This window comes from Vanacampus margaritifer, chromosome 13 (genome assembly GCF_051991255.1).
Source record: "Vanacampus margaritifer isolate UIUO_Vmar chromosome 13, RoL_Vmar_1.0, whole genome shotgun sequence".
NCBI classification, from domain to species: Eukaryota; Metazoa; Chordata; class Actinopteri; order Syngnathiformes; family Syngnathidae; genus Vanacampus; species Vanacampus margaritifer.
In genome coordinates this window covers 710,439-734,630 of record NC_135444.1, presented here as the reverse complement: position 1 = coordinate 734,630, position 24,192 = coordinate 710,439, and the positions used below count along the sequence as shown (strand labels likewise).

General features: G+C 43.6%; 1 protein-coding gene across 4 annotated transcripts in view; it reads left to right on the top strand.

Annotated features, from left to right (window-relative positions):
- Positions 1–24,192, top strand: part of ect2 (epithelial cell transforming 2) — a 191,101-nt gene that overhangs the window by 161,253 nt on the left and 5,656 nt on the right. For all 4 annotated transcript variants that reach the window (XM_077584340.1, XM_077584339.1, XM_077584341.1 and 1 more), the window contains 3 exons: positions 1,863–2,017; positions 8,076–8,183; positions 20,436–20,561. In XM_077584340.1, the coding sequence (XP_077440466.1) occupies positions 1,863–2,017; positions 8,076–8,183; positions 20,436–20,561 (389 nt within the window). The remainder of the gene's footprint in view (positions 1–1,862; positions 2,018–8,075; positions 8,184–20,435; positions 20,562–24,192) is intronic.

The following is a 24,192-nucleotide window of genomic DNA, read 5'->3' as shown; positions in this document are numbered from 1 at the left end:
CCAACCCGTGTGTATCCCGTCTTTTGCCAGTCATACAACAGACTGTCATGGTTACCTGCAAATATATCAGTTTTGTGTACAACTACTTGTTGACTACTTGTAGACCGAAGGACGCATCTGATGAGGAAGGACGCATCTTGTATTCACTCGTGATTTTCACTCCTTTGTGATTTACTGTTGAGATGTGCCGGGCGGAAAAAGCGCAGTAAAAGCGAAAGAAGCTGAAGTCTTCTCTTGCTAAAATAAATAATAAAATAGAGACTGCAATGCTGGTGATGAATAAGGACGTGTTGGAGATAAGGAAGGACATGGAACCACTTCCTGAGATCTTGAAAGAAATGCAGCAGTTACGGAGAGATTTGGTAGAAAATGATTGGCTTATTGTATTATTGTTAATGTTGATTTTTTATTTTATTTAAAGAAAGTTTAAAAAAGTGCAAGAAAATTCCATGATTATATGAAGTAAATGTAAACTTGAATAATGCTGAAACTGGCAAAGTTAACTCTTGTTTGGGCATCTTTAATGTGTCCATGTATTGCAGTTTCTTTAAAAAAAAAAAAAAAAAAGTTAACATGGTCAGGCTCTAACTCTTGTTTGGACATCTGTAATATTAACATGCATTGATTGCTGTTTCTAAGAAGAATGTAAACATTGTTGGTATTGTGGCTATACAAAATTGGATATAATATGTTTTGATTTGGGGACAAGAGTACAAAGATATGGAATGGAAGACCACACTGTAAATGGTGTCTCTTTATAGAAAGTATACTGCAGATCGGGTGAGGTTGGTGGTTGCTGGTCTGGTGAGAGCTTTAAGGGTATGCGATCCTTGAGTCTGGCTTCTCTGGATGTTGAAAATGTGTACCCATTCATTGGCACGACAGTCGGGAGGCTTTCCTGCTTGCCTAGTGTGAAGACGCAATCTGCTCTGCTCCTGCTTTGCTTACATTCTTTCAGCTGATAACTGTTTTTTTTCTATTTCTCCTGGACATATTTACCTTGATGTGGCTTACTACCTTTTTGTTTTGTAGATACAGCCATTTAGGGTCATTTTTCAACATTTTTGTAAACTCCTCACGATAACGTGAGCCTGGCCTGCTAATAGGCATGCGACTGCAACTAGCAACAAGGCTGGAAGAATGATGCCTTCCATCTCCACCGATGAATACCACAAACATCTTCAGAAGATGGCATTGCTGGAGACAAGAAAGCACCGCCTTGAAATGTTTGTGGAGGTGAATGGGAAATCATAGAATGACATCACACTGCCAATGTCTTCAAACAGTGGACACGAGCATGCTAACGAACAGCTAGCTAGCTCCATCCACTGTCCTTCCTTGGAATATGCTGGGAGCAAATACAAAAATGCCCAACCTGACCGCCAACAAATGACTGAGGAAACACATCGGCCAATGCAAAGGCAAAAAATAAAGATTTTTTTCTCCCTGGTTGTTGTCCTAGGTCTTGAGATGTTACAGCCAAAATTTGAAGTCAATCGATGAATCATCAGGGCAAGGAAGCAAACGTATAAGTGTACAAAAGTGGGCCAAAATTGGACATTAAAAATTCATAACTTGCAGCAGTTGCTGCTCAGGACCTAAAAATATTTTGTACAGATACAATAGGGACCTTTCAGCCGTCACTGCTCAGGCCCTAATTAACTAACTAATGGTCCAACAAAAGAAATTCTCACTTTAAGTGGAGCAGTCTGTCTATATTCTTTGTTTATGTAAAACTCATGAACAGTACTACAATGTTCTGGATTTAAGATTTTGTCCTGAATGTATTTTTGCACTTCGAGAAATACTAAACGCCATGCCTCTCTATCGCTCATCTCTCCTATACCCTTTTTTTTTTTCAGAATGTGTGAATGCATTTGCTTTAGTCGTTCACCCGCCGACTGAACAGGAGAACATGTTATTCAGTTTCCAGTTGGCTGGAGAAGAAACAATGAAAAGTGACTGGCTTCGAACGCTTTGTCGACATGTAGCCAACACCATCTGCCGGACTGATGCGGTAACAGACAACCACTCATGCACGCACACACACAGTTAGTTGCCAAATGTTATATATCGTCCGTATTTTATTACTGAACTCACTGAACGCTAACTTGTTACACGCTCATAACAATCATTATTCCACATTCAATCCAACATCAGACATTTGACCACACATGTACAACATGTTTCAAGTAACTTTTTATCAGCTTTTGTTATTTGCAAAGGGGCTCTACATGTAAACAAGTAGAGCACATACTGCAGTATGTTTTACAATCTAAAATTAAAACAGACTTCAAACACATAGTTTTGATGAAAACAAATATGTGTACAATTCACATAGTGGAGGAGATTCAAAGAACGGGAAGAGCGTGGTTTTAGTGAGTATGGATGCAGAAAAAGGCATTTCATAGTGTTGGGTGGTCTGTATCTAATTCTGGAACAATTTGGATTCAATGGAGACTCAATAAGATGTATACGGGCATTGTATAATGGTCAACAGCCAGAGTGAAAGTAAATGACTGCCTGACAGATCAAATCAACAATGAAGATCAAAGAAAGATACAAACTAAAATGGGAATGTAAGAAGTTATTGAGTTAAGAATGAAGTAAAAAATGTGTGTGTGTGTGTGTGTGTGTGGGGGGGGGGTGTTGTAAGAAACAGAGGATTAGACAAGTGACATTGTGACATTACAGTTGTGTAAAAAGATTATTATTGTGCAGCACATTTTAGAGCCATTGCATGTTGGTGTAATAGAAATTATATAGACAAATGAAAAGATATCCAAATGGAAAGATATCCAAATGAAGGGGGAAGGCTACCAGATCCAAGCACTACTGGGGGCACAAGGAACTATCTAAAAGAAAGGAGAGCTTAATAGATCCAATAACTAAATTCACCTTAAATTTGTGGAAAGCAAGAAGATTTTAAGGTGGCTGACGTATGACAGTGACTTTCAGCCAGGAAAAGATTATGGCTTCAAGAGATGGTGAAGGAGAGCAGCAATATGTACAATAGTAGAAATGGGGGAAATGCAGAGTTTTCAAAATATAAAAGAGAGAATTGAATTAGAAAGTAGTGATTACTTTAGATTTGGGCTGTCAGTTTATTGCGTTAATTAAATTAAATAATTACTGCATTAAAAAAATAAATAATGCAATTGATCGTGAGTGGCATATCAATTTCTGGGACTTCTACCATGTTTTGTGTTTACAGTTAAATAGTGTTATTTTGTCAAGTTTAATTTATTTTGACCTCTTTTTTTGTCAAATGTCCGACTATGTAGTGAGCTAGCTTTCTAAAAAAAAAGAGTTGTTCAACAGTTTTATTTTGAAATATACCTAATCTACCTTTATGCCGATGCCTGACTTCCTGTCCAGCTCATGTAATTTATCCGGAAAAAGTAGAAACCTAGCATAAACCTTCCGCAGCTCCGCATCCTTTACGCAGTCAGTGTACACTTACACTCAGACAATGTAAACAAGCTTGTATGAATGACTGGCTCAAGGAGATTCTGTAACCTTTGCTTGGGGGGGTGGTAGTTGGGTTGGGGTTGGGGGGTGGTAGATGGGTCGGGGTTGGGGGGTGGGGGGTGTGAGGAGTTGATTCTGTAGCCCCAGTTTTTCTTTTGGGTTTGAGTTGTTATGACCCAGATATTATAGCTTTTGATTTTTGTTAACCTCTTCTAACCTCTAACTTTTCCTGATTACCTATTTGTCAGTTTCTTAATTAGTTTAATTAATTAATTAAAGATCCTGTAATTATTTAGGTAATGTTTTTAAATTTCCTGACAGCACTACTGTAGATATTGTCAAGTAAAGGATATCTGGGAGGTAAGAGTAAAGGGATTTCAGACCTCTATCAATGTCTATTGAAAAGTAGTGGGAATTCGATTTTCTACATAAAAGAGAAATGGAAAAGAGAACTGCCAGTGGGAATAACGGAGAATGCAAGGTTCAATATCTGCAATATACAACAATCAACGAATGTCTCAATACTATGGACCCCACCAGCTCTGCTGCAGCATCCTCCTACCTACTCAGAGGACCCTCTCCGTATCCAGCGTGGCCTGCTCTACAGCACAGGTAGAGAGAGAACTGTCAAGGCTCAAGGTCAAGAAGGTCCGGATGGCTTTAACTCAAGGCTCCTCAAGTCCTGTGCAAGGCAACTGTGTGGGATTGTGGAGCATATTTTCAACATGAGCTTGAAGCTAAAAAAGGTGCCACTGCTGTGGAAGACAATTTGTGTGGTACCGGTGCCCAAGTCATCTCGGCCTAGCGACTTCAACCACGACCGACCAGTGGCCCTGACATCCCACCTGGCAAAGAACCTGGAGAGACTGGTCCTCCACCACCTGCGCCCCCTAGTCAGCACATTGGCAAACCCACTACAATTTGCCTACAAGCAGGGAATTATAGTTGAGGACGCCGTCATCTTCCTCTCCCAGAAATCCCTGTCCCATTTAGATGGATTTACGCCTGACTTAAGGTAATTTAACCCACCCCCTTCCGGTGAACATCCAGGGAATAGACATTGAGATAGTGGACTCTTATAAGTACTTGGGTGTTCACCTTAACCCATTAAGGCCTAAAGCGCCTGGCAAAACATGCCTCTAAAGCCTATGGGTGACTTTTGAGTCACCCCCGAAAACCTGAAGTTCAACAATATTAAAAATAATTGATATCTCAGCTCCTGAAACAGATAGAAACATGATTCCAGAAACATTTTAGAGCTTATACCTGTGGCGTTCACACAAATCTATTATTATAAACCTTCAATATATATATATTTTTTAAATCAACAAACAAATGTCGCATCTGCAGCTGTATAACTCGCGCAGTTGTAATAACGTCGGGGGATCGGGGTAATTATTTGTCATCCATTCAAAGCTATGTTACAAAGCTGTCAAAATTTTCAACATCCTCATTGTCTACAAACCTATTTCTTAACAGTATGTCACTGTCGACTCATTACACTGATTTGAATTCCTGTTGCTGTCGTCAATCGCGTAATTTTTTTAATAACTCCCGCGAATCTGCATCAACCATAAACGCTCTAATTAAATTTTAGGACATGCTATGAGGCCCACGTCACCCTATCGTGCATATTCTGATGCATTTCATAGTCTAAGATGCCAATAATTTGTCAAAACACAACAAAAAGACATCCGCTCTCCCGGGTTTAAAGGGAGAAGAGCGTAGGAGCACCTCCAAGCTTTAACGGTAGAAGCACGGTCACGTGCTCCCTGCCTTAATGGGTTAATAACCTGGACTGGACTGACAACTGACTCTGATGCTGATGCACACTGTCATCAGCATCCAAAGGAGCCTGTTCAGTTGAAAGGTTGTTGCTCCCCAAGTGTTGTACCAACAGACTAAAAAACTATTTTGTCCACCTTGCCATCGTACTCTACAACTCCTCCCTTGGGGGAGGAGGGCGTAGAGTACACTACACTACACAGAAATGGCACTTTTTTCAATGTGCAATAACCTACTCTACGGTAACTTTATTTATTTATTCATTGATTTTTTGTTGTTGTAAATTTTTAATTTTTGCTCTTCCTGTCTGCATGCCTATCTGCTCTTATTGCTGCTGGAAATGTAAAATTCCCAGAGGGAGTCATCTCAAAGGGATCAAAAAAATCAAGTCTAAGTCTACAAAAAGGGATTGAGTAGACTACACCTACTGTGTAGACTGAGGTCCTTTGGGGTGCGGAAGGACTTATTAACCCATTAAGTCCTAAAGCGCCTGGCAAAACATGCCTCTAAAACCTATGGGTGACTTTTGAGACCAACCCCCCCAAAAATCTGAAATTTTCCTGGAAATTCAACAATATTAAAAAATAATTGAAATCTCAGCAACCCTATTGTGCATATTCCGATGCATTTCATCAGCTAAGAAAGCAAGAATTGGTCAAAACACAACTAAAAGACATATCCGCTCTCCCGGCTTTAACGGTAAAAGCGCAGTCACGCGCTCCCGGCCTTAATGGGTTAAGGACCTTCTATGACTCTGTGGTGGCCTCAGTCTTATTTTACGGTGTGGTCTGCTGGAGCAACAGCATCTCAGCTGCGGAGAGGAAGAGACTGAACTAATTGTTGAAGAAGGCGGGCTCCGTTCTGGCCTCCAGTCTCGTGCCGGTAGAGGTGGTAGGCACAGGAGAATGACAACAAAGCTGTCATCTATCCGGCATAACGCCTCCTACCCACTGTGCTGGACTGTTCGAGCCCTGGAGAGCACCATTAGTGCTAGGCTTCTTCAGGCACTGGAGAGCACCATTAATGCTAGGCTTCTTCACGCACGCTGTAATAATAAGAGCAGCTTCCACATCTGGAAAGGCATTGTCAATGCAAAAAGGTGTATTCAGATTTGAGAACAACATATGCTCCCATTCATTCATCATCACTTTATGAGAAGATCTTGCATTTTTCAACACAATAATGCCAGACCACATGCAGCACCAATTACAACATCATGGCTGCGTAGGAAAAGGATCCGGGTATTGAAATGGCCAGCCTGCAGTCTACTTCTTTCACTGAAAGAGCACATTTGGCGCATCCTAAAGGGGAAGGTGCAACAAAGAAAGCCCAAGACAGTTAAACAGTTAAGAGAGACACGTGTTAGACAAGAATGGGACAGCATTCCTATTTCTAAACTTGAGAAATTTGTCTCATCAATCCCCAGACGTTTGCAGACTGTTGTAAGAAGAGGGGATGCCTCTGAGATTTGTTGACACCATGGAATTTAAAATCAACAAGGTTTTCCCTTAAAATGATACATTTTATCAGTTTAAACTTTTGACTTGTTCTCTATGTTCTATTCTGAATAAAATATTAAAATTTGGCTCTTCCGCATAATTGCATTCAGTTTTTTTTAGAGAGAGAGAGAGAGAGAGAAACCCTGCGGATAGGACTGAATAAAGCAATTCATCTGTGGCAATGACACCATGGCATTGCTTCAAGGAACTTGTGTTTTTTTTTCTCAGAATTTCTTTCTTCTTTTTTTTTCTGGAGAGCTCAGTATTGTTCATTCGGTAATTTTACCGATTTGACATGTCATCATCATTGCTCTCCTTTTTTTTTTAGAATATATTTTATTTTATTTTATTATTATTTTTTTTTGTATGTGGGTGATAATGTGTATGTGCGTGCGTGCAAGTGAGTGTGTATTCATTAGTTCACCTAAAACCTATTAAAATAAAAAAAATCCCATACCGTTCACCTAAACCGAACACTTCCAGCCAGAGTCGTGAGGCCGTCAGGAAACCCGAGGAAGGACCAAAGAAAAGAAAGGATAGTGAAATCCAGCACCGACCAGACACCACCCACCAGGCCACCAACCAGAGTCCTTCACCAACCCCAGAGACATCTAAATTTCAACAAATCAGGGAGACCTCAAGAGACCAAAGGAGAGACTGAGGAAAGGAAGGAAGGACAGACGAAGCAGAGTGAGATCCACAGTCACCAGGCTCCACCGATTCAATGACCTGAGGAAGATTGTGTCTGAGTTTCGATAGATGCAGGTGTGGTGGATCTGGCATGCATGAAAATCTCCACCAAAGAGGGGAGCCGTCGACCCCCACCAGGACAGAGCAAGCGCAACACCTCAGGGCCCCCCAGGCCGCGGCAGCGCCAAAGGACGACCCCCGGGCCCCGCAGGGGCCACCGGCCGGAGAGCAAACCCAGGAGCAGGAGCGCCCCCCACCCCAACGCGGCCCGCGCCCCCAACCCAACGCAGCAGGACGGGGCACTGCAGGTCCGCCAGGAACCCCACCGGCCCACAGCCCCCGCTCCCCCCCATCCACCCCAACCCAGCCCCAGCCGCCCCGAAACCCCCAGACACCCTCCCAACCCCAGCAACCAGCCGCCCCCCACCCCCACTAACCGGCAAATGCCCAGCCCCCGACCCCCAGATCCCGGCGCCAAAGAGGGGCCGGGCAGCGGAGCGGAGAGAATTTCTAATGCATAACTATTTCTCTACAGAGACAAGTCATTGTATAGATTTGTTTTGTTACACTACTTGGTGCAAGTAAATTATTAATCAAAGCTGCTATTTTACTTTTGTATCCTATCCACAGGGTGATCTAATTCACAGTACAGATCCAGACTCACTACAGGTCAGTACCAAAGATATGGACAGCACCCTAAGCAAAGCCTCAAGAGCCATCAAGAAGACGTCCAAAAAGGTAAAAGCAAAGTATTTTTTTTTTTTATGTAATTATCCCCCCACCCCACCCCCGTAATTTTGGGTTGGACCTTGATCAGCGACTGCAAAGTAGTGGTAGGTGAGAGTGCAGCCAGACAGCATAGGATGGTAGTGTGTAGGATGACTCTGGTGGTAAGGAAGACAAAGACGGCAAAGGCAGAAGAACAGAGGATGAAATGGTGGAAGCTGAAAAAGGAAGAGTGAATGAGGAGGTGCAGTAGTGGATCCAGAGAAAGGTTAGCTAAGAAGTGGGACACTGAGAGGACTGAAGAAAGTAGACAGGAGTACAGGGAAATGCAGCGTAGGATGAAAGTAGAAGTGGCAAAGGCCAAACAAGGGGCTTACGATGACTTGTATGTAGAAGTGATGAAGCGTGTGCAGGCAGGCTGGAACGGGTGGAGAAAAGGGTCAGGAGTGATGTGTGATAAAAGGGTTTCAGCTAAAAGGAAAGGTTTATAAAACTGTGGTGAGATCAGCGATGTTTGGTCTTGAGACAGTGCCAATGAGGAAAAGACAGGAGGCAGAGCTGGAGGTGGCAGAGATGAAGATACTGAGGTTCTCTATGGGAGTGACCAGGATGGATAGAATCAGGAATGAGTACATCAGAGGGACAGCACATGTTAGAGGCTTTGGAGATAGTCAGAGAGGCCAAACTAAGATGGTTTGGAAATGTCCAGAGGAGAGATAGTGAGTATATTGGCAGAAGGATGCTGTCAGAACGGGTGCGGTTTGGTTGAGGACCCAGATGCAGGGAGCAAAAACAGCCAGGCAAGGATGCAGCCAATGAAGAAAAAAGGGATTTTAATTTCTATAAAACTGAAAGCGAGCTTCCAAACTACAAGGTAAAACAAAACATGGGGGGGGGCACAACAAGGCAAAAACGGGCAGCATGACATGGGGAAAAGACAATGAACCAACACAGACAGAGGGGAGAATTGGAGACTAAACACACAGACGCTAATGACACAACAAGACACACCTGGGGCAAGACACAAGTGGCTGAGGGCACTGATTGGTTCACATGAGGAAGGGCAGGATTACACTTAGACAAGACCAATGGAGACACACAAGGAAAACAGAACCCAAACATGACAGAACCCCTCCCTCAAGGGACGGCTCCCAGATGTCCCTAAAACAAAAAAGTTCAAAAACAGGGCGGGCGGAGGGGGTCACGGAGGCGGGAACCTGGCACACCCATCAGGGCCAGTCCGGGGGGCGTCCCGGACGCCAGACGAGGGAAGCCCGGCGGTGCCGGTCCGGAGGGCGCCCCGCACGCCACACTGGAACAGAACGGCAGTGGGACATGCACCTCCTGTCCACCCTCATGGGCTTGCAGCCGCCATGGAAGGGTCGAAGAGACTTTGCACGAGAGCGGCCGAGGCCAGGAGGCCAGGGACTGCAGCGGCAAGGATGCCCGGGTACTTGAGGCTGCCGTGGAGGTGGCGGACCTGGCACGGGGGCTTTGAGGCTGCCGTGGAGGCGGCGGACCTGGCACGGGGGCTTGAGGCTGCCGTGGAGGCGGCGGACCTGGCACGGGGGCTTGAGGCTGTCGTGGAGGCGGCAACCCTGGCACGGGGGCTTGAGGCTGCCGTGGAGGCGGCGGACCTGGCACGGGGGCTTGAGACTGCCGTGGAGGCGGCGGACCTGGCACGGGGACTTGAGGCTACCGTGGAGGCGGCAGACGTGGCACGGGGACTCGAGGCTGAGGCGGCAGACGTGGCACGGGGACTCGAGGCTGAGGCGGCAGACGTGGCACGGGGACTCGAGGCTGAGGCGGCAGACGAGGCACGGGGACTTGGGCCTGCCGTGGAGCCGGCACGGGGACTTGGGGCTGCCGTGGAGCCGGCACGGGGACTTGGGGCTGCCGTGGAGCCGGCACGGGGACTTGAGGCTGCCGTGGAGGCGGCAGACCTGGCACGGGGACTTGAGGCTGCCGTGGAGGCGGCAGACGTGGCACGGAGACTTGAGGCTGCCGTGGAGGCGGCAGACGTGGCACGGGGACTCGAAGCTGAGGCGGCAGACCTGGCACGAGGACTCGTGGCTAAGGCGGCAGACGAGGCACGGGGACTTGGGGCTGCCAAGGCAGATGAGGCACGGGGACATGGGGCTGCCGTGGAGCCGGCACGGGGACTTGGGGCTGCCGTGGAGCCGGCACGGGGACTTGGGGCTACCGTGGAGCCGGCACGGGGATTTGGGGCTACCGTGGAGCCGGCACGGGGACTTGGGGCTGCGGCAGCAGACGTGGCTCGGGGACTTGGGGCTGCGGCGGCAGACGTGGTTTGGGGACTTGAAACTGCGGCAGACGTGGTTCGGGGACTTGAAGCTGCGGCAGACGTGGTTCGGGGACTTGAAGCTGCGGCAGACGTGGTTCGGGGACTTGAAGCTGTGGCAGACGTGGCTCGGGGACTTGAAGCTGCGGCAGACGTGGCTCGGGGACTTGAAGCTGCGGCAGACGTGGCTCGGGGACTTGACGCTGCGGCAGACGTGGCCCGGGGACTTGAAGCTGCGGCAGACGTGGCTCGGGGACTTGAAACTGCGGCAGACGTGGCTCGGGGACTTGAAACTGCGGCAGACGTGGTTCGGGGACTTGAAACTGCGGCAGACGTGGTTCGGGGACTTGAAACTGCGGCAGACGTGGTTCGGGGACTTGAAGCTGCGGCATACGTGGTCCGGGGACTTGAAGCTGCGGCAGACGTGGTTCGGGGACTTGAAGCTTGGCTCTCTGTTGCCTAATCTTTTTACTCCTTAGAGCTGGGGCTTGTGCTTGGCTTGGCGGTAGCTGGGTGAACATGGCTTGGGATGGCGTGGCTGAGGCAGACTTGAGAGCAGGAACCGGGGCCACATCGGCCTGCCACCATGGGGAGTGAGGAGCAACAGGGATACTAGAAACCGAGGATACAGAAACTGAAGGAACGTAACGAGAAGAAACGGGATTAGGTAAGGAACCAGGTGAAGTGGGGACTAAGTCTTGATATGGTGGTAATGCGGGGTTATGAGGTGCACAAGATGAGGACCGGAGTGATGAACTTGGCGGGGACCGAGGTGACGGGGGGTGACATGACCCGGTGTTAAAATAATCCGCAAACGAAAACCGTGACGAAAACATGTAAGGGTCTATGCTGGTGAAAAAATCCAAATCAGTGTCTAAATCGGAACTGGAATCAGTAAGTGCATTAACCAAAAAAACAACCTTCTTCATCATCATCATCTGTGAAGTCTGTGTCTATGAAACAATGGGGTGACAAAATGGTGTCATAGGGCAGGGACTTAAGTGAACTAAGGAGATCGGGTGAATGGGAAACAAAGGACAAGGCGGAACCAGCCAGAGAAAAATAACTTACATGGAGGGAATGGGATTGGGTGGCAGGCTGACGGTGCTTTCGAGCCGACCAACGGCGTGCCGGTCGGCAACGGGAGCTTCCCGCTGGGTCCGATCTTGGTTGATTCATTCTGTCAGAACGGGTGCTGTTTGGTGGAGGACCCAAATGCAGGGAGCAAAAACAGCCAGGCAAGGATGCAGCCAATGAAGAAAAAAGGGATTTTAATTTCTATAAAACAGAAAGCGAACTTCCAAACTACAAGGTAAAACAAAACATCGGGGGGAACAACAAGGCAAAAACGGGCAACATGACATGGGGAAAAGACAATGAACCAACACAGACAGAGGGGAGACAGGAGTCTAAACACACAGACGCTAACGACACAACAAGACACACCTGGGGAAAGACACAAGTGGCTGAGGGCACTGATTGGTTCACATGAGGAAGGGCAGGATTACACTTAGACAAGACGAAGGGAGACACACAAGGAAAACAGAACCCAAACATGACAGATGCTGAGTTTCCAAATGCCAGGCAGAAGGTCTAGAGGAACACCAAAGAGGAAATTTATGGATGTAGTTAAAAAGGACATGAAGCAGGGATGTGATTTTTCCGCTAATTCGCGGAATTCCGCTTTTTTTATCTCCCCCCCAAAAAAAAAAAATCCGATTTTTTTTTTTTTTTTTTTAGTAGTTCATTGTGTATGCACATGACTCCGACAGATAACATCTTCTGCTATAACAAAGACATTTGTGGTATGCTCTAATATGAGTTACTTTTTTTTTTTACTCATGATACAATTATTTGTTCATGAAATATGTGTTAACTTAGTAATCACATTAGTTAGATATGATGATATTCTCAGTGATAGTTTTTAAAAGCAAAGGCAGTCCAATGTTTTTGAATGTGACTGATTTTGAGTTGACTAAAACTGCCATTTTATATGGGATAGTTCAATATACATTGAAAATTTATGCTGTTGTTTTGTCTATTTCTTTGTCATGTGAGTGCATTGAAAGTACTTAAAAACACGGAAAACCCATGAGCTCCGGGGGGCTACGCCCCCCTTGTCCCCCCACCAAGGCACTGCCCTGGACCTAGCTGGGTGCTAGCAGCCCCCAGACCCCCGGCTAAATTTTCAGATAATTTCACTTTGGTCAAATCACATCCCTGATGAAGGTAGTTGGTGTGAGAGCAGAGGATGCAGAGGACAGGGTTAGATGGAGGCAACTGATTCACTGTGGCGACCCCTGAAGGGAAAAGCCGAAAGGAAAAGAAGAAGAGGGTGGTACCTAGTTTACACGTTGCTGCTCTAAAGGTTGGGGATCACACTGCAGCAATGTGAAAACCATCACAGATATGAGTCATTGTGCAGATGATAATGCAGACGTGTTTTTCTCTGCCGCTGTAAATTTCAACAGTCAACGGTAAAATGTTCCAGCCGCTCTTTTGTGATAAAAGCACAGTTCCTGTTTTGCAGATGTAGCAACATGAGTCATGCTCCTTCTCGTGTTCTGCTCTCTTCACAAACAACTTCAACTTACATGATTTATACTGCTGAATAAATGCTTTGCAATACTATAAAATATGGGATAACCTATGTACATTTATTGTAACACTAGTCCATTTTTTCCTCGAAAATCTGATTTCAGATTATAATCCCCCCTTCCATTAAAAGAAAAAGCAAATGACAATATTATTGAAAACTTTGAGAATATTCCCCTTTAAACACAAATTTTTATGTATTTTAAAAGGGCTGTCTCTAACAATTATTTTAATGATTAATTTGTTGATTATTTTATAGATTAATTAAGGAACCTGATAACAAAAAACATTGTTCAAAAACAGAACATTATTTCCAATTAACCTAAATAACTCCGTTATTGTTTTGCTCCATAATGGCTTTTTTTTTTTTTCAAGTAAAAGCAATGGCTTTGTTTTGATTCAACACGAAGATAATTAGTCCACTTTCATGGAGGGCTACATATATCCGATCATATTTTCTACTGAAAATCTGACATTCCGAGTATTTGGACAATTGAAATAAATAATGATTAATCTATTGTCAAAAATAATGATCTGTTAGATAATTAGTTAGTTGTCGATTAATCCTTGCACATTTGTATTTAAAAAACAAAATAGGAACTCAGGACATAGAAGTTATTCTGCCAAACACAGAGGATGGTTGCACATAATTAGGACTGAGGGTGCACTAGGGCCATTGTACCGTGCCCAAGCACGCTTACTGTTAAAGTCCGGTAGTGTGAGCGCAATCGATCCGCGCCTGAGTACGGTTTGGATCCCCAGTTAAGCACGATTGGGAGAGTGGGCCAGAGAAAGGTACGGTTGGCCGCACGCGAGTAGTCGCTTCACGAAACGTAACCATGTACGTACGTGCGACGTATATAGCGAGCGACCAGAACTGTTAACCATACAACAACCAGAGCGTCCCTAGCAAAGAGATGGCAGCAGCAAAGGGCTCACGTTGGTCTGATGATGAAGTGCATTACCCTTATGATGACTTCTTCTTGCACGTATCAATGTGATGACGTATATTTCAGAGGCAACTGGGCCCGGGCACGATTTGGTTAGAGTAATGTGAGTGTGGGCCGGAGGGGGACAGGGGAAGGGGGGTCAATCAGGCCATCACTCATCACACAATCACCATATGGTATGGAAAAAATGGCCCTAGTGTAAGTGCGCCCTAAAACACTCATCCATCCGCCCTTGCTGGCTCTATTCTGAGCCCCTCTCGGATGACCAAGCTTCTCAACCTATTTCGAAGGGAGAGCTCAGACACAAATTCAGTGGCTTTTTACAGCGATCTTCCTTTTTCCATCACATCCCACAGTTCGTGACAATAGGTGAAGATGGCAATGTACAGTATATCGACCAGTAAATCAAGAGCTTTGCTTCGTTTTGTAAGATTGCATGTATTTTTGTAATCTTTTGCGTGTTCAAATAAATCAGAATTGAGATCGATGAAGAAGTTTCCTTGCAAGGTTTTTATTTTAGGAGCTCCTAAGACAAAATCAAGCTCACTCAAAAATTGGTGTAAAGCTCCAAATGTGTGTTGGATTGTGAATCTTCAGCATCTTTATACAAAAAGTCTTACATTGGGACCTGTCCCCGCCCTTCCCTGAATCCTTAGAAGAGTTGTGATAAAAAGCAGGTACAAGTTTCTGACTGCCCATATCTTAGTTACTTCCAGACTTTGGAGAATTGATGTGGACAGGCTTTGCCCTTTGGACTTTAGACTTTACGACCTGATGACCGATGACCACAAACTCTGACATTATTTTTAAACATACCCTTCAGATAAATCAACAGAAACCTTTTAACACATTCCTTTCTCACAGAAAGAGAGAGGACAAAGTTCAAAGAAAGTTCAAAGAAATCATTATCACATCCTTATTCATCAAGCTAAACATGGTTATATTTTACATCTACACATGTATAACTAAATTCAAAACAGTTAAAATATAAATTGAAACATTTAAAGGTAAACAGTTTCAACTCCTTTCCCATGACACACTGATAGTCTGCATTACTGCAAACGCTGCACCGATTCACCTGTCACTCCATTCTTCCTTTAGTCAATTCAATATTTATTTGTCATTGTGCAAAAACCATGGTTATAAACACCAATGAGATAATGTTATAAATACTGGCATAGGGTGTCTATGAAGTGCAGAAGTGCATTTGGAATGTCTAGATAACCCAGCAGAATTAAAATGAATTAATCATATATCAAAATAATAACAAGCATGGCAAACACAAAAACACGCAAATGAAGTATTCATAGTATTCTTGTGCAAGAAAAATAGAGTGCTATAGTCCAGTCTGTGGAATGGGGGATGGGGAAATAAACAGAAAAGAGTGGATAGTTGTGTTGGAGGTGCAGCAATGCAAAACATTAACTATAGTTATTGCAGTGTAGTCCGGTCTGTTAAGGGGGATTCTAGGAGGTATTCTGCAAATTGGTATAAAAGTATAAAATTTGGTACATAGATATATTTTCATATGCTCTGTCAAAATCTGGTGGGAGCCAAAGCAAATTCTCAATGGTGCCGCCATCTTGGAAGATTAAAAATGACTGCCTGTCAGAAACAAATTTCCATTACGTGCCAAAGAAATGTTTACATATAAAACCACTTTTCAAGGGTTTTTGGCAAGGAATCTGAATCTGGTATCTGGTTTACAGTGGCGTGGATAAGAGAAGCCGCAATCAAAATTCCAATGCGGCCGACAGTCAAAATTGAAAATATTCAAAATTTGGTAAAACTGTGTCAAGTAACAAAAATAAACAATTTTTGCACGATTTTGATCAAGTTTATTGATGTTATCTTATTCTTGCCATATAGCTTCAAAAGCTTGACTTAGATGATTTGTCAGTGTATATTACTAAATTTTACTTTTTGGTTACTCTTGGCGTTATGGGTTTCTGGAACTAATTTGTTTCTTGTAAATTTTGTTCACTGTACAGACAACAGAAAAGGACAAAAAATATTATGACATATTTGAATTGTAGCATTCCTGTTGTGTAAAAATGTGTGCTTCAATACATGAACTGAGAACACATTTTCTTTTGCTGTTGTCATTTTGTTGTAGATAAAGATATATACAATATACATATATATATATATATATATATATATATATAAAATATACAAATTTACTGTCTATCATACAGCACAGTCTTGCTTCTTAGAAGTCAGTAACCATAACTTGCGGAAAGGACAATACAAATATTTTACAACTAGACTAGTGCTCAAGTTACAACAATACATGGATGGAAGACGCCATCAACTGGAAACGGTGCTGTATCTGTCAAGAAGTTAACGACCGGCTTCAGATGCCAACAAAAGAGGACCTTACATCACTGGAGAGAGATGATGGACGACCAAAGTACTCCTTGTCCTAATTCTTGGGAACCTCATGCCACAAGGTTCAAGGAGTACCTCTTGAAGCTCCTCCCTGAGTGGACAGAATTCTCTCAGGGCAATCAGGTGTACATATCAACCAATCGAAAAGCTGGCAACCTTCTTGCAGAAGCTCACAAGACACAGCTTGGCCAAGATGACACTTTGCTCCTGATGCGGGCAGCAGTGATTCTGAGGAATGCTGTCTCCAGGGACAAGAACCACTCAGTGGTTCATTTGTCGTAGATTCGGTGACATCTCCTGTCCCTGGACAACCGAGTTCCTTCCTCAACATTCTGCTACAAGGGACCCTTAGTCTTGCGAGAACAGGACAGTGAGGAGTTGCAAGAACATATTCATGGCAAGGCAAGAATTGCAATTATCATTGGCCAACAGATCATGTACAACACCCGAAGAGATTCATCATACATCATGCCGCAAAATCAGTCAACATCAGGCACAACAAAGACCGAGAGACCCCTTTCCCACTGTACATGGGCCTCAAGCTTCATGGTGATGGCAGACAGAAACAACAGATCAACAATGCCTTTGGTATTTCTGTCTCATACAGTCGGGTTATGGAATTGAAGCGCTCCATGGCACGAGGAGTGCTCAGTTTGTCAGTGATGGAGTTGTGCTACCCACAAAAACTTTCAGTGAAGTCTTTGTGACATTTGACGTTGACATTATAGATAGCCACAGTCAGGGTAACTTCTCCCAGGATGAATTTCATGGGACTGCCATCACTGTCACCAACCACTTGTCTTGGGATAACAGGAGTCAAACTGGACCCCACAGATGCTTCTGTTCCTCAGTTGTCATAGTCCTACTCTGTGCTACAGCCAGCAGAGTTGCCAAGCAATGATCTGCATTCACCATGTAATCCTAACCTCTGTTCCAGACCATCTCACAACCTAGTACCTGGTTCAAAAATCCAGGACCAGTCCTGGATGGCACATGTTGTCAGAGTGCTTCAACAGGCCATTCGCAAATGGTGAAGTGATCACCTGGTCTGGCTACAATTCCCATTTAATGAGCGATGACTCAATCAAGCCGAAGGCGGTGAAAGGGATTCTGCCTCTATTTCCAGACAAGGCAGCTACCCCTTCCATGATGAAGCATGCAATGCATCTAGAAGTCCAAGACACTGAATTTCTAAATACAGGTCAAAAACCTGTCCTTGGTGCTGACAAGCCCGTTTGCTATACCAAGCAGCTGCAGTGGGCATTCCCTGACTCTGTGGGTGAGGACAAGCTGGTCATAAAATGGGTGCTCTGAACATAAAAGGCAAGATGCATCAGATGATAGGCAAGTTGTTTTGTGATTCTGGTTGAGTAACATTCTCACTCAGGCCCAGATACTTACATCTGGCCGAGCCCAGTCTGTACTTGATGAACAATGATGATACAGTACATAGTACACTATGTATCTTTATTGTTGACACATGAATTGATTCATTGATTACAGATTAAGATTCCTTGTGGTAAAAAATAAATAAATAAAACAAAAAAGTGTATCTATTTCTAACTCTGCGACTAATGTCGTCTCCTTTCCTGAGTAGATCACCGTAGAGCAGTCCTAGATTGATATTGTGGAGAACTCCCTTGGGTGAAACACAATATCAATCTGGCTATTGCCAGGTTAGTATTTTACTGGAGAAGTATTCTATTCAAGGATCAAAGAAAGCTATTAGAACAGTCTTTGATTCTAAATATATTTTGTATTTGATGATGTTACATTAATTATGTTTTTCTCAAGTAAATATATGTTCCAAGCTTTGAAAAAAACTTATAAAATTGAAAAAAATTTGATTAATCGCGATTAATTACAATAAATTGTGCGATTAGTTTTAAACGAATCATTTGACAGCACTAGCAAAAACCAAAGATGCGAAACTGAGGCTTCCAAACCGGATCCCCCAATGCCTTGTCCAACTGAAAAATTCTGTCCATAAAGGTTAAACAAAATCAGTGACAAAGGGCGGCTTTAGCGAAGTCCAACTATTTCTGGAAATCCGACTTACTGCCAGCAATACCGCCCAATTTTTGATGCCACTTGTACAGAGACCAAACAGACCACATTATTGGGTCTGGTACCTTGTACACCCGGAGCACCCTTCAATAGATCTCACAAGGAACATGGTTGAATTCCTTCTCCAAGTCCACAAATCACATGTGGATGTTTGGGTGAATTACACCCTCAAGTACCCAGCTGAGTGTGAGCTGGTCCACTGTTCCTTGACCAGGGCAAAAACCACACTCTACACTACTCCTCCTAAGAAGCCAACACGCTCAGGAACAGTTGTTGTTTTTTTTTGTTTCTATTACAGTATTCTTATTTTACTTTGATTCTCACCCTTTTTACCCATAACCCAGGTTCATACCTGCTGCAAAATTGAGAATTTTTTTTAAAAATTGTTTTTATTCTTGACACCATTTCATAACCTTCAGTGTCGAGGTCAACAGCGGCCAATTCCCACTACAATTGATGGTGATGGTACAGTGCTTCCCTCTCCTGAGCTCCCGAATAGCGGTCCAGAATTACTTTGAAGCCGTCCCAGAGTAATTCTCAATGGCCTCACAGAACATGGCCCTAGCAACCACCAAAGATGTGTCCCGCTTGGCCTGCCAGTACCCATTAGCTTCCTCCAGAGTTTCACAGACCAAAAAGGATCAGTAGGACTCTTTCTTCAGCTTGACGGCATCCCTACCCACTGGTTTCCACCAACACACACGGAAGCATGATCGGAGGTAGAATGGTAATGGTGGTAAATGGTTCAAAGCGCTTTACATTTTTACTGCAGTAATTTCTTGACTATAGGGCGCACCCGACTATAAGCTGCACTAGCCAAATTTTGGGAAATACTCGCATTTGTTACACATATAAGCCGCACCCAACTATAAGCCGCAGGTGTTTTTTTGTTACCTCACCGGTATATAAGGGTTTCCGCTACTTTCAGTTCCTTAATGAGGGCGCAAATTGTCTCGCTCTCGTTCTGTCTCCTACTGTATTTGGGCTCACTTGGTTTGTTTTGCTCTGCCTGACACGCCTGTGCTTCCTTTATAGTGTGCCCCCTTGTGATCTGATGGATAAGCCGGACCTTTGTGTTAGCCACAGGGTCAAAAGCAAGTGAAAAAAGTAGCGGCTTATAGTCCAGAAATTACTGTACTGATTCACCTATTGATGATGTAGCATCATGACTAACTGGCGGTTCAGTGTCTTGCTCAAGGATATTTCAGTGTGGTCACAATGGTCTGGGATCAAACTAACAACCTCAGGGTTGCGAGACGACCACACTACTACTAACCCACGCCGCCCCCAGTCTTCTAGTGTCCACTCCACAGCAGCGAACTTTACATCATCTGCAAGTGGAGATCTTTTTGCAGTTCTTTTTCAAAATAAGCCAAAATCGTAAACTCACGCACATACAAAAAAAGAGGTTGGGGGGAGAGAGAGGGAGAGCAATGATGATGACATGTCGAATCGGTAAGATTACCGAATGAATAATACTGAGATCTCTTAGAGAAAAACAAAGAAAAAAAAGCCAAAATCGTAACGCAATATTTCAAAAATGAAAAACAATATCAAACTCTTGCTTGGACACGTGATGTACATACTTTAGAGTTTTTTGCTCCATTCTTCCATTTATTTTCAAGGATTCTGTGAAAAATAATTAGATTATTTTTATTGTTATTTTATTTTTATTTTTTTATTCAAACTTCCATTACTCAGTGCCAGTAGCACTTAAACAGGTTCTGACTGTTGGAGAGAAAAATTCAAAGTGTTAACTTTAAAAAAGCCCAAACTACTCCAAATGGTTCAAGAACAGCTTTAAATTTACTTTGGGTGCACTTTTTTTAGGCGTTTTCTGCAAAAATTACAGGAATGATAAGGGGAAGACAGGGTCATAACCTCTCACAATATTTACATTGGTGGCACAACAGATTCACCGAAAAACATTTTTGATGACTCTTATTTTGTGTGTTCTAGGTGACACGGGCATTTTCTTTCACAAAGACTCCAAAGCGTGTGATCCGGAAGGCATTTATGTCCAACAGTACCCCATATGATAAAAAACGACTCAGCACTGAAAACCACAGCAGCTCGACATTGCCTGTAAGTCTTGTGTGTGTGTGTGTGCGTGTGTGTGTGTGTGTGTGTGTGTGTGTGTGTGTGTGTGTGTGTGTGTGTGTGTGTGTTTGTGTGTGTGTCAGTTTGATAATGCAATCCATTGCTTAGCTTTATAGTCATTTTAAAAATGAAAATTGATTGAAATGTATGTTATGATATACAGGGCTCAAAATATGTGATTTCACATCGTAGTTTTCGTGTCAAAATTTGGATTTGCAGGCCGAATAGACACACTCACTAGCAAAATTGCGAGCGGGCACACCGCGCTTAGGCAGGGATTATATAGTATACCATGATGGAATTCTGTCATTCACTAATAATTATTTTTTATTTTTTTTATTAGTGTATCAGCGAACTCCCAACGTACGTGCGCCTCACGGGAGTCTTGGGGGGGAATTGAATTGATGAGTCTTCATTCTGCAAATCATGTGACTTGGTAGTGCCAGCCTAGTGGAAGACGGCTGTTTTAAAGTGAGAAAATAGGGATTGAGGAGTCTTTTGTTTTATTTTTTTTATTAGTGTATCAGCGAACTCCCAACGTACGTGCGCCTCACGGGAGTCTTGGGGGGGAATTGAATTGATGAGTCTTCATTCTGCAAATCATGTGACTTGGTAGTGCCAGCCTAGTGGAAGACGGCTGTTTTAAAGTGAGAAAATAGGGATTGAGGAGTCTTTTGTTTTAGCGAGTAATCTAATAGCAAACCTTAAATCCACGTCTCTAGCCTGGAAATTTTGGGGGGTTGACGAGACCAAATTAGCATTGTAATGTGTGTGGGGAAAACCCTCACCATGCAGAGCAAATTCGCAAACAAGCTGCCAAACACAATTAGAAAACCCTCACTGAGTTGAGCTACCATTGACAAAGCAAGTAAACATTAGAAAGTCTTCACAAACGCAGCTGATGATAATAATAATAATGACGCATCAGATTTATATAGCACTTTTTTGGACACTCAAAGACGCTTTACAGTGGATACATTATTTACGTACTCACTAGTGGTGCAACGTATCATCATTGCCGTGGTCGGTTCGGATCAGGCCCCACGGTTTGGATCACACCCGATCCGCGGATTGGTTGGTGGGGGAGAAAAAAAAACAAAGTGCGCATTCACAGTCAATACCATTGTGACATGTCAAGGAGGCTGAAACATACTCAACGTAACATGGTAAGCCTAACTTCAAAATAGTTTACCAAAAACAGTAATACATTGACGACAATGTAAATAGCATTAGTACACTTTTACTTTAAAATTCACCCACGTCGTGGCGTGATGGCTAGCTTAACCTCCCTTTTAGACATTACTTTATAGTAGTTGATTAACTGTAGTTGCGACCAACATCAACGCAACGCTATCCCAAACTCATGTTCAATCGCTAATTTAAAGTTAGGACGCTAGGAAGCCGCTAATTAATTATGTTGTCATTGTATAATACGGCGGAGGTCTCCGACGTAATTGGCTAGCGGCTAGCTGTTAGCATGACCAACGAGTGTCTGGCTGGTAAGTTTGACAGCTGGTATCTGCAACCTGCCTTACGTTAATTATTTTTCAATATTCTGGACCAAGGCTACTTTGTAATTCAATCTCCATGTTTAAGGGAAAGGAATGTGACTTAAATTGCACGTTGAGGTTTTTTGATTATTAAAAAATAAAATAAATAAATAGAATTTTGTCTTAATTTATTTTATAAAACACTTTTGCTCATTAACTCTTTGACAGCCAAAAACGTTTAATAATGTTTTGTAAAATCCAAATGAGTGCCACCAAAAACGTTAAAAGACGTTAACTATGTTTTTTGGGTTTTTTTTTGGAAAACGGGTGGAGGAAAGCCTTGGCCAGCTGTGCTCAAAGTATCAAGCAGATCGAGTTAGTATTATGACTATTTATGTGCACTAGATGGCAGCGATGACTCTCTTTGGACAAGATCGGGTCGGAGTCAGTAGTAGAAGACGTGAGGTGGAGCTAGAGTGCTGAGGGGAGAATGGCTGAGGAAGCGAAAATGGCGACCGGTTGCAAGCAGCTCACGCTTGAGCATTTTTTTCAAAGACGAAAAGCATCGACCAGTGCTAAAGAGCACATTGATGATGATGATGGTGACTCCGAGGTTGACGGCGAAGTTGGAAGCGTTGACGCGGCGGCTTCGATCACGTCGTAAAGCCTCACCGGCTAACCATGCTAACGCCGGAAAATGTGGTGCACAACCGAGCACTTCTGCACAGGCGGACGTTCAATCGGACGATGAAGAGTACCCTGAGTCCAATGCATATTCATCGGAGGAGTGGGTACCGTCTGATCACGGAGAAGACACTGGTTCTGGACTACGATGCCATCATGAATGGAGTGGATACGATGGATCAGAACATCTCTTACCACCCGGTATAGGAACTGAAGGACATGAGGAACGCCAGACGTAACACCAGTTATCTGTGTTTCCATAGTCCAAACACAAAATTTTCTGTTGACCTTGAAAGATCAATCAAAATGCTCTAAATCTCACCTCTCTTTCCTGAAAATGGTTGGCAGTCAAAGAGTTTACAAAGAAAAATATTCAACTCAAAATGTCAAACTTACTTACACATGAACCATGTAAAAATAAAAATGTTTCTGCCTCATATTGCACTTAAAAGTTGTTCCTAAATCCTACACAGCTATATTCGACATTTTGATAAATTAAAAAAAGGAAAAAAAAGCCCATTACAAAATAAATGAAGGCAAAGTACTATTTCTTTTGAAATTATCTTTGCTATTCGCTTCATATTCAGTTTTAACTAGTGATGCACGGGATATTTGGCCACCGAAAATTAAAATAAAATAAAATTAAAGCTGAAAGAATATGGCCGAAATAGGTTGTGGTGACGCAAGCAAAAAAACGCTGCAAGATAGCATCTGTTTGAATTTAACAGCGAACACGGGGGTGAGTGTCCTCCTTTTCATCTCGCTGGCTTTTCACCGTGTCCGTTTGCACCGGTCAGTCGCACCGTTCCCGAGGCCATTGCACACACCGGAGGAGAGGGGCGTTGCTTGGTGTATAACATTTACTGTAAGTGGGTCAGAAAAAAGACAGAACTACCGTGTACTGCAGTATAGTTGAGCAACTCTTCCTCCCGCAGCGCCTTCCCCCTTTTTTTTTGAAGAGCCCCCCCAAACGCTTCCACTTTTTCACCGGCATCCCGGTGGCTGTGCTAAATACTTTAACTAATGCTAGCACTATTGCTATCAACATTTTTAAACATGGAAACACTTACCGCTATCTCCGGGTGTGTGACTCTGCAGTCCGTTCCCGAAACCCATTAGCTGGTGTGTACAAATGTATTTATTTTCAAACGTTGGTGAATATGCGAATGTACCTATTTTAAGTGCACTGCACCTTGTCCCGCCGCACGCATCCGTATAAAGTGAAATCGCACCGCCAGAAAATGCTCAACCCTCGTTTGGTGTTTAACTTTTTGACTGCCAAAAACGTTAAATAACGTTTAGTAAAATCCTACGGAGGAGCGCCAAAGACGTTAAAAGACGTTCACCAAGTTTTTTTTGGGGGGGGGAAACGGCTGGAGGAAAGCCTTGGTCAGCTGTGCTGAAAGTATCAAGCAGATCTAGTTAGTATAATGCCTATTTTT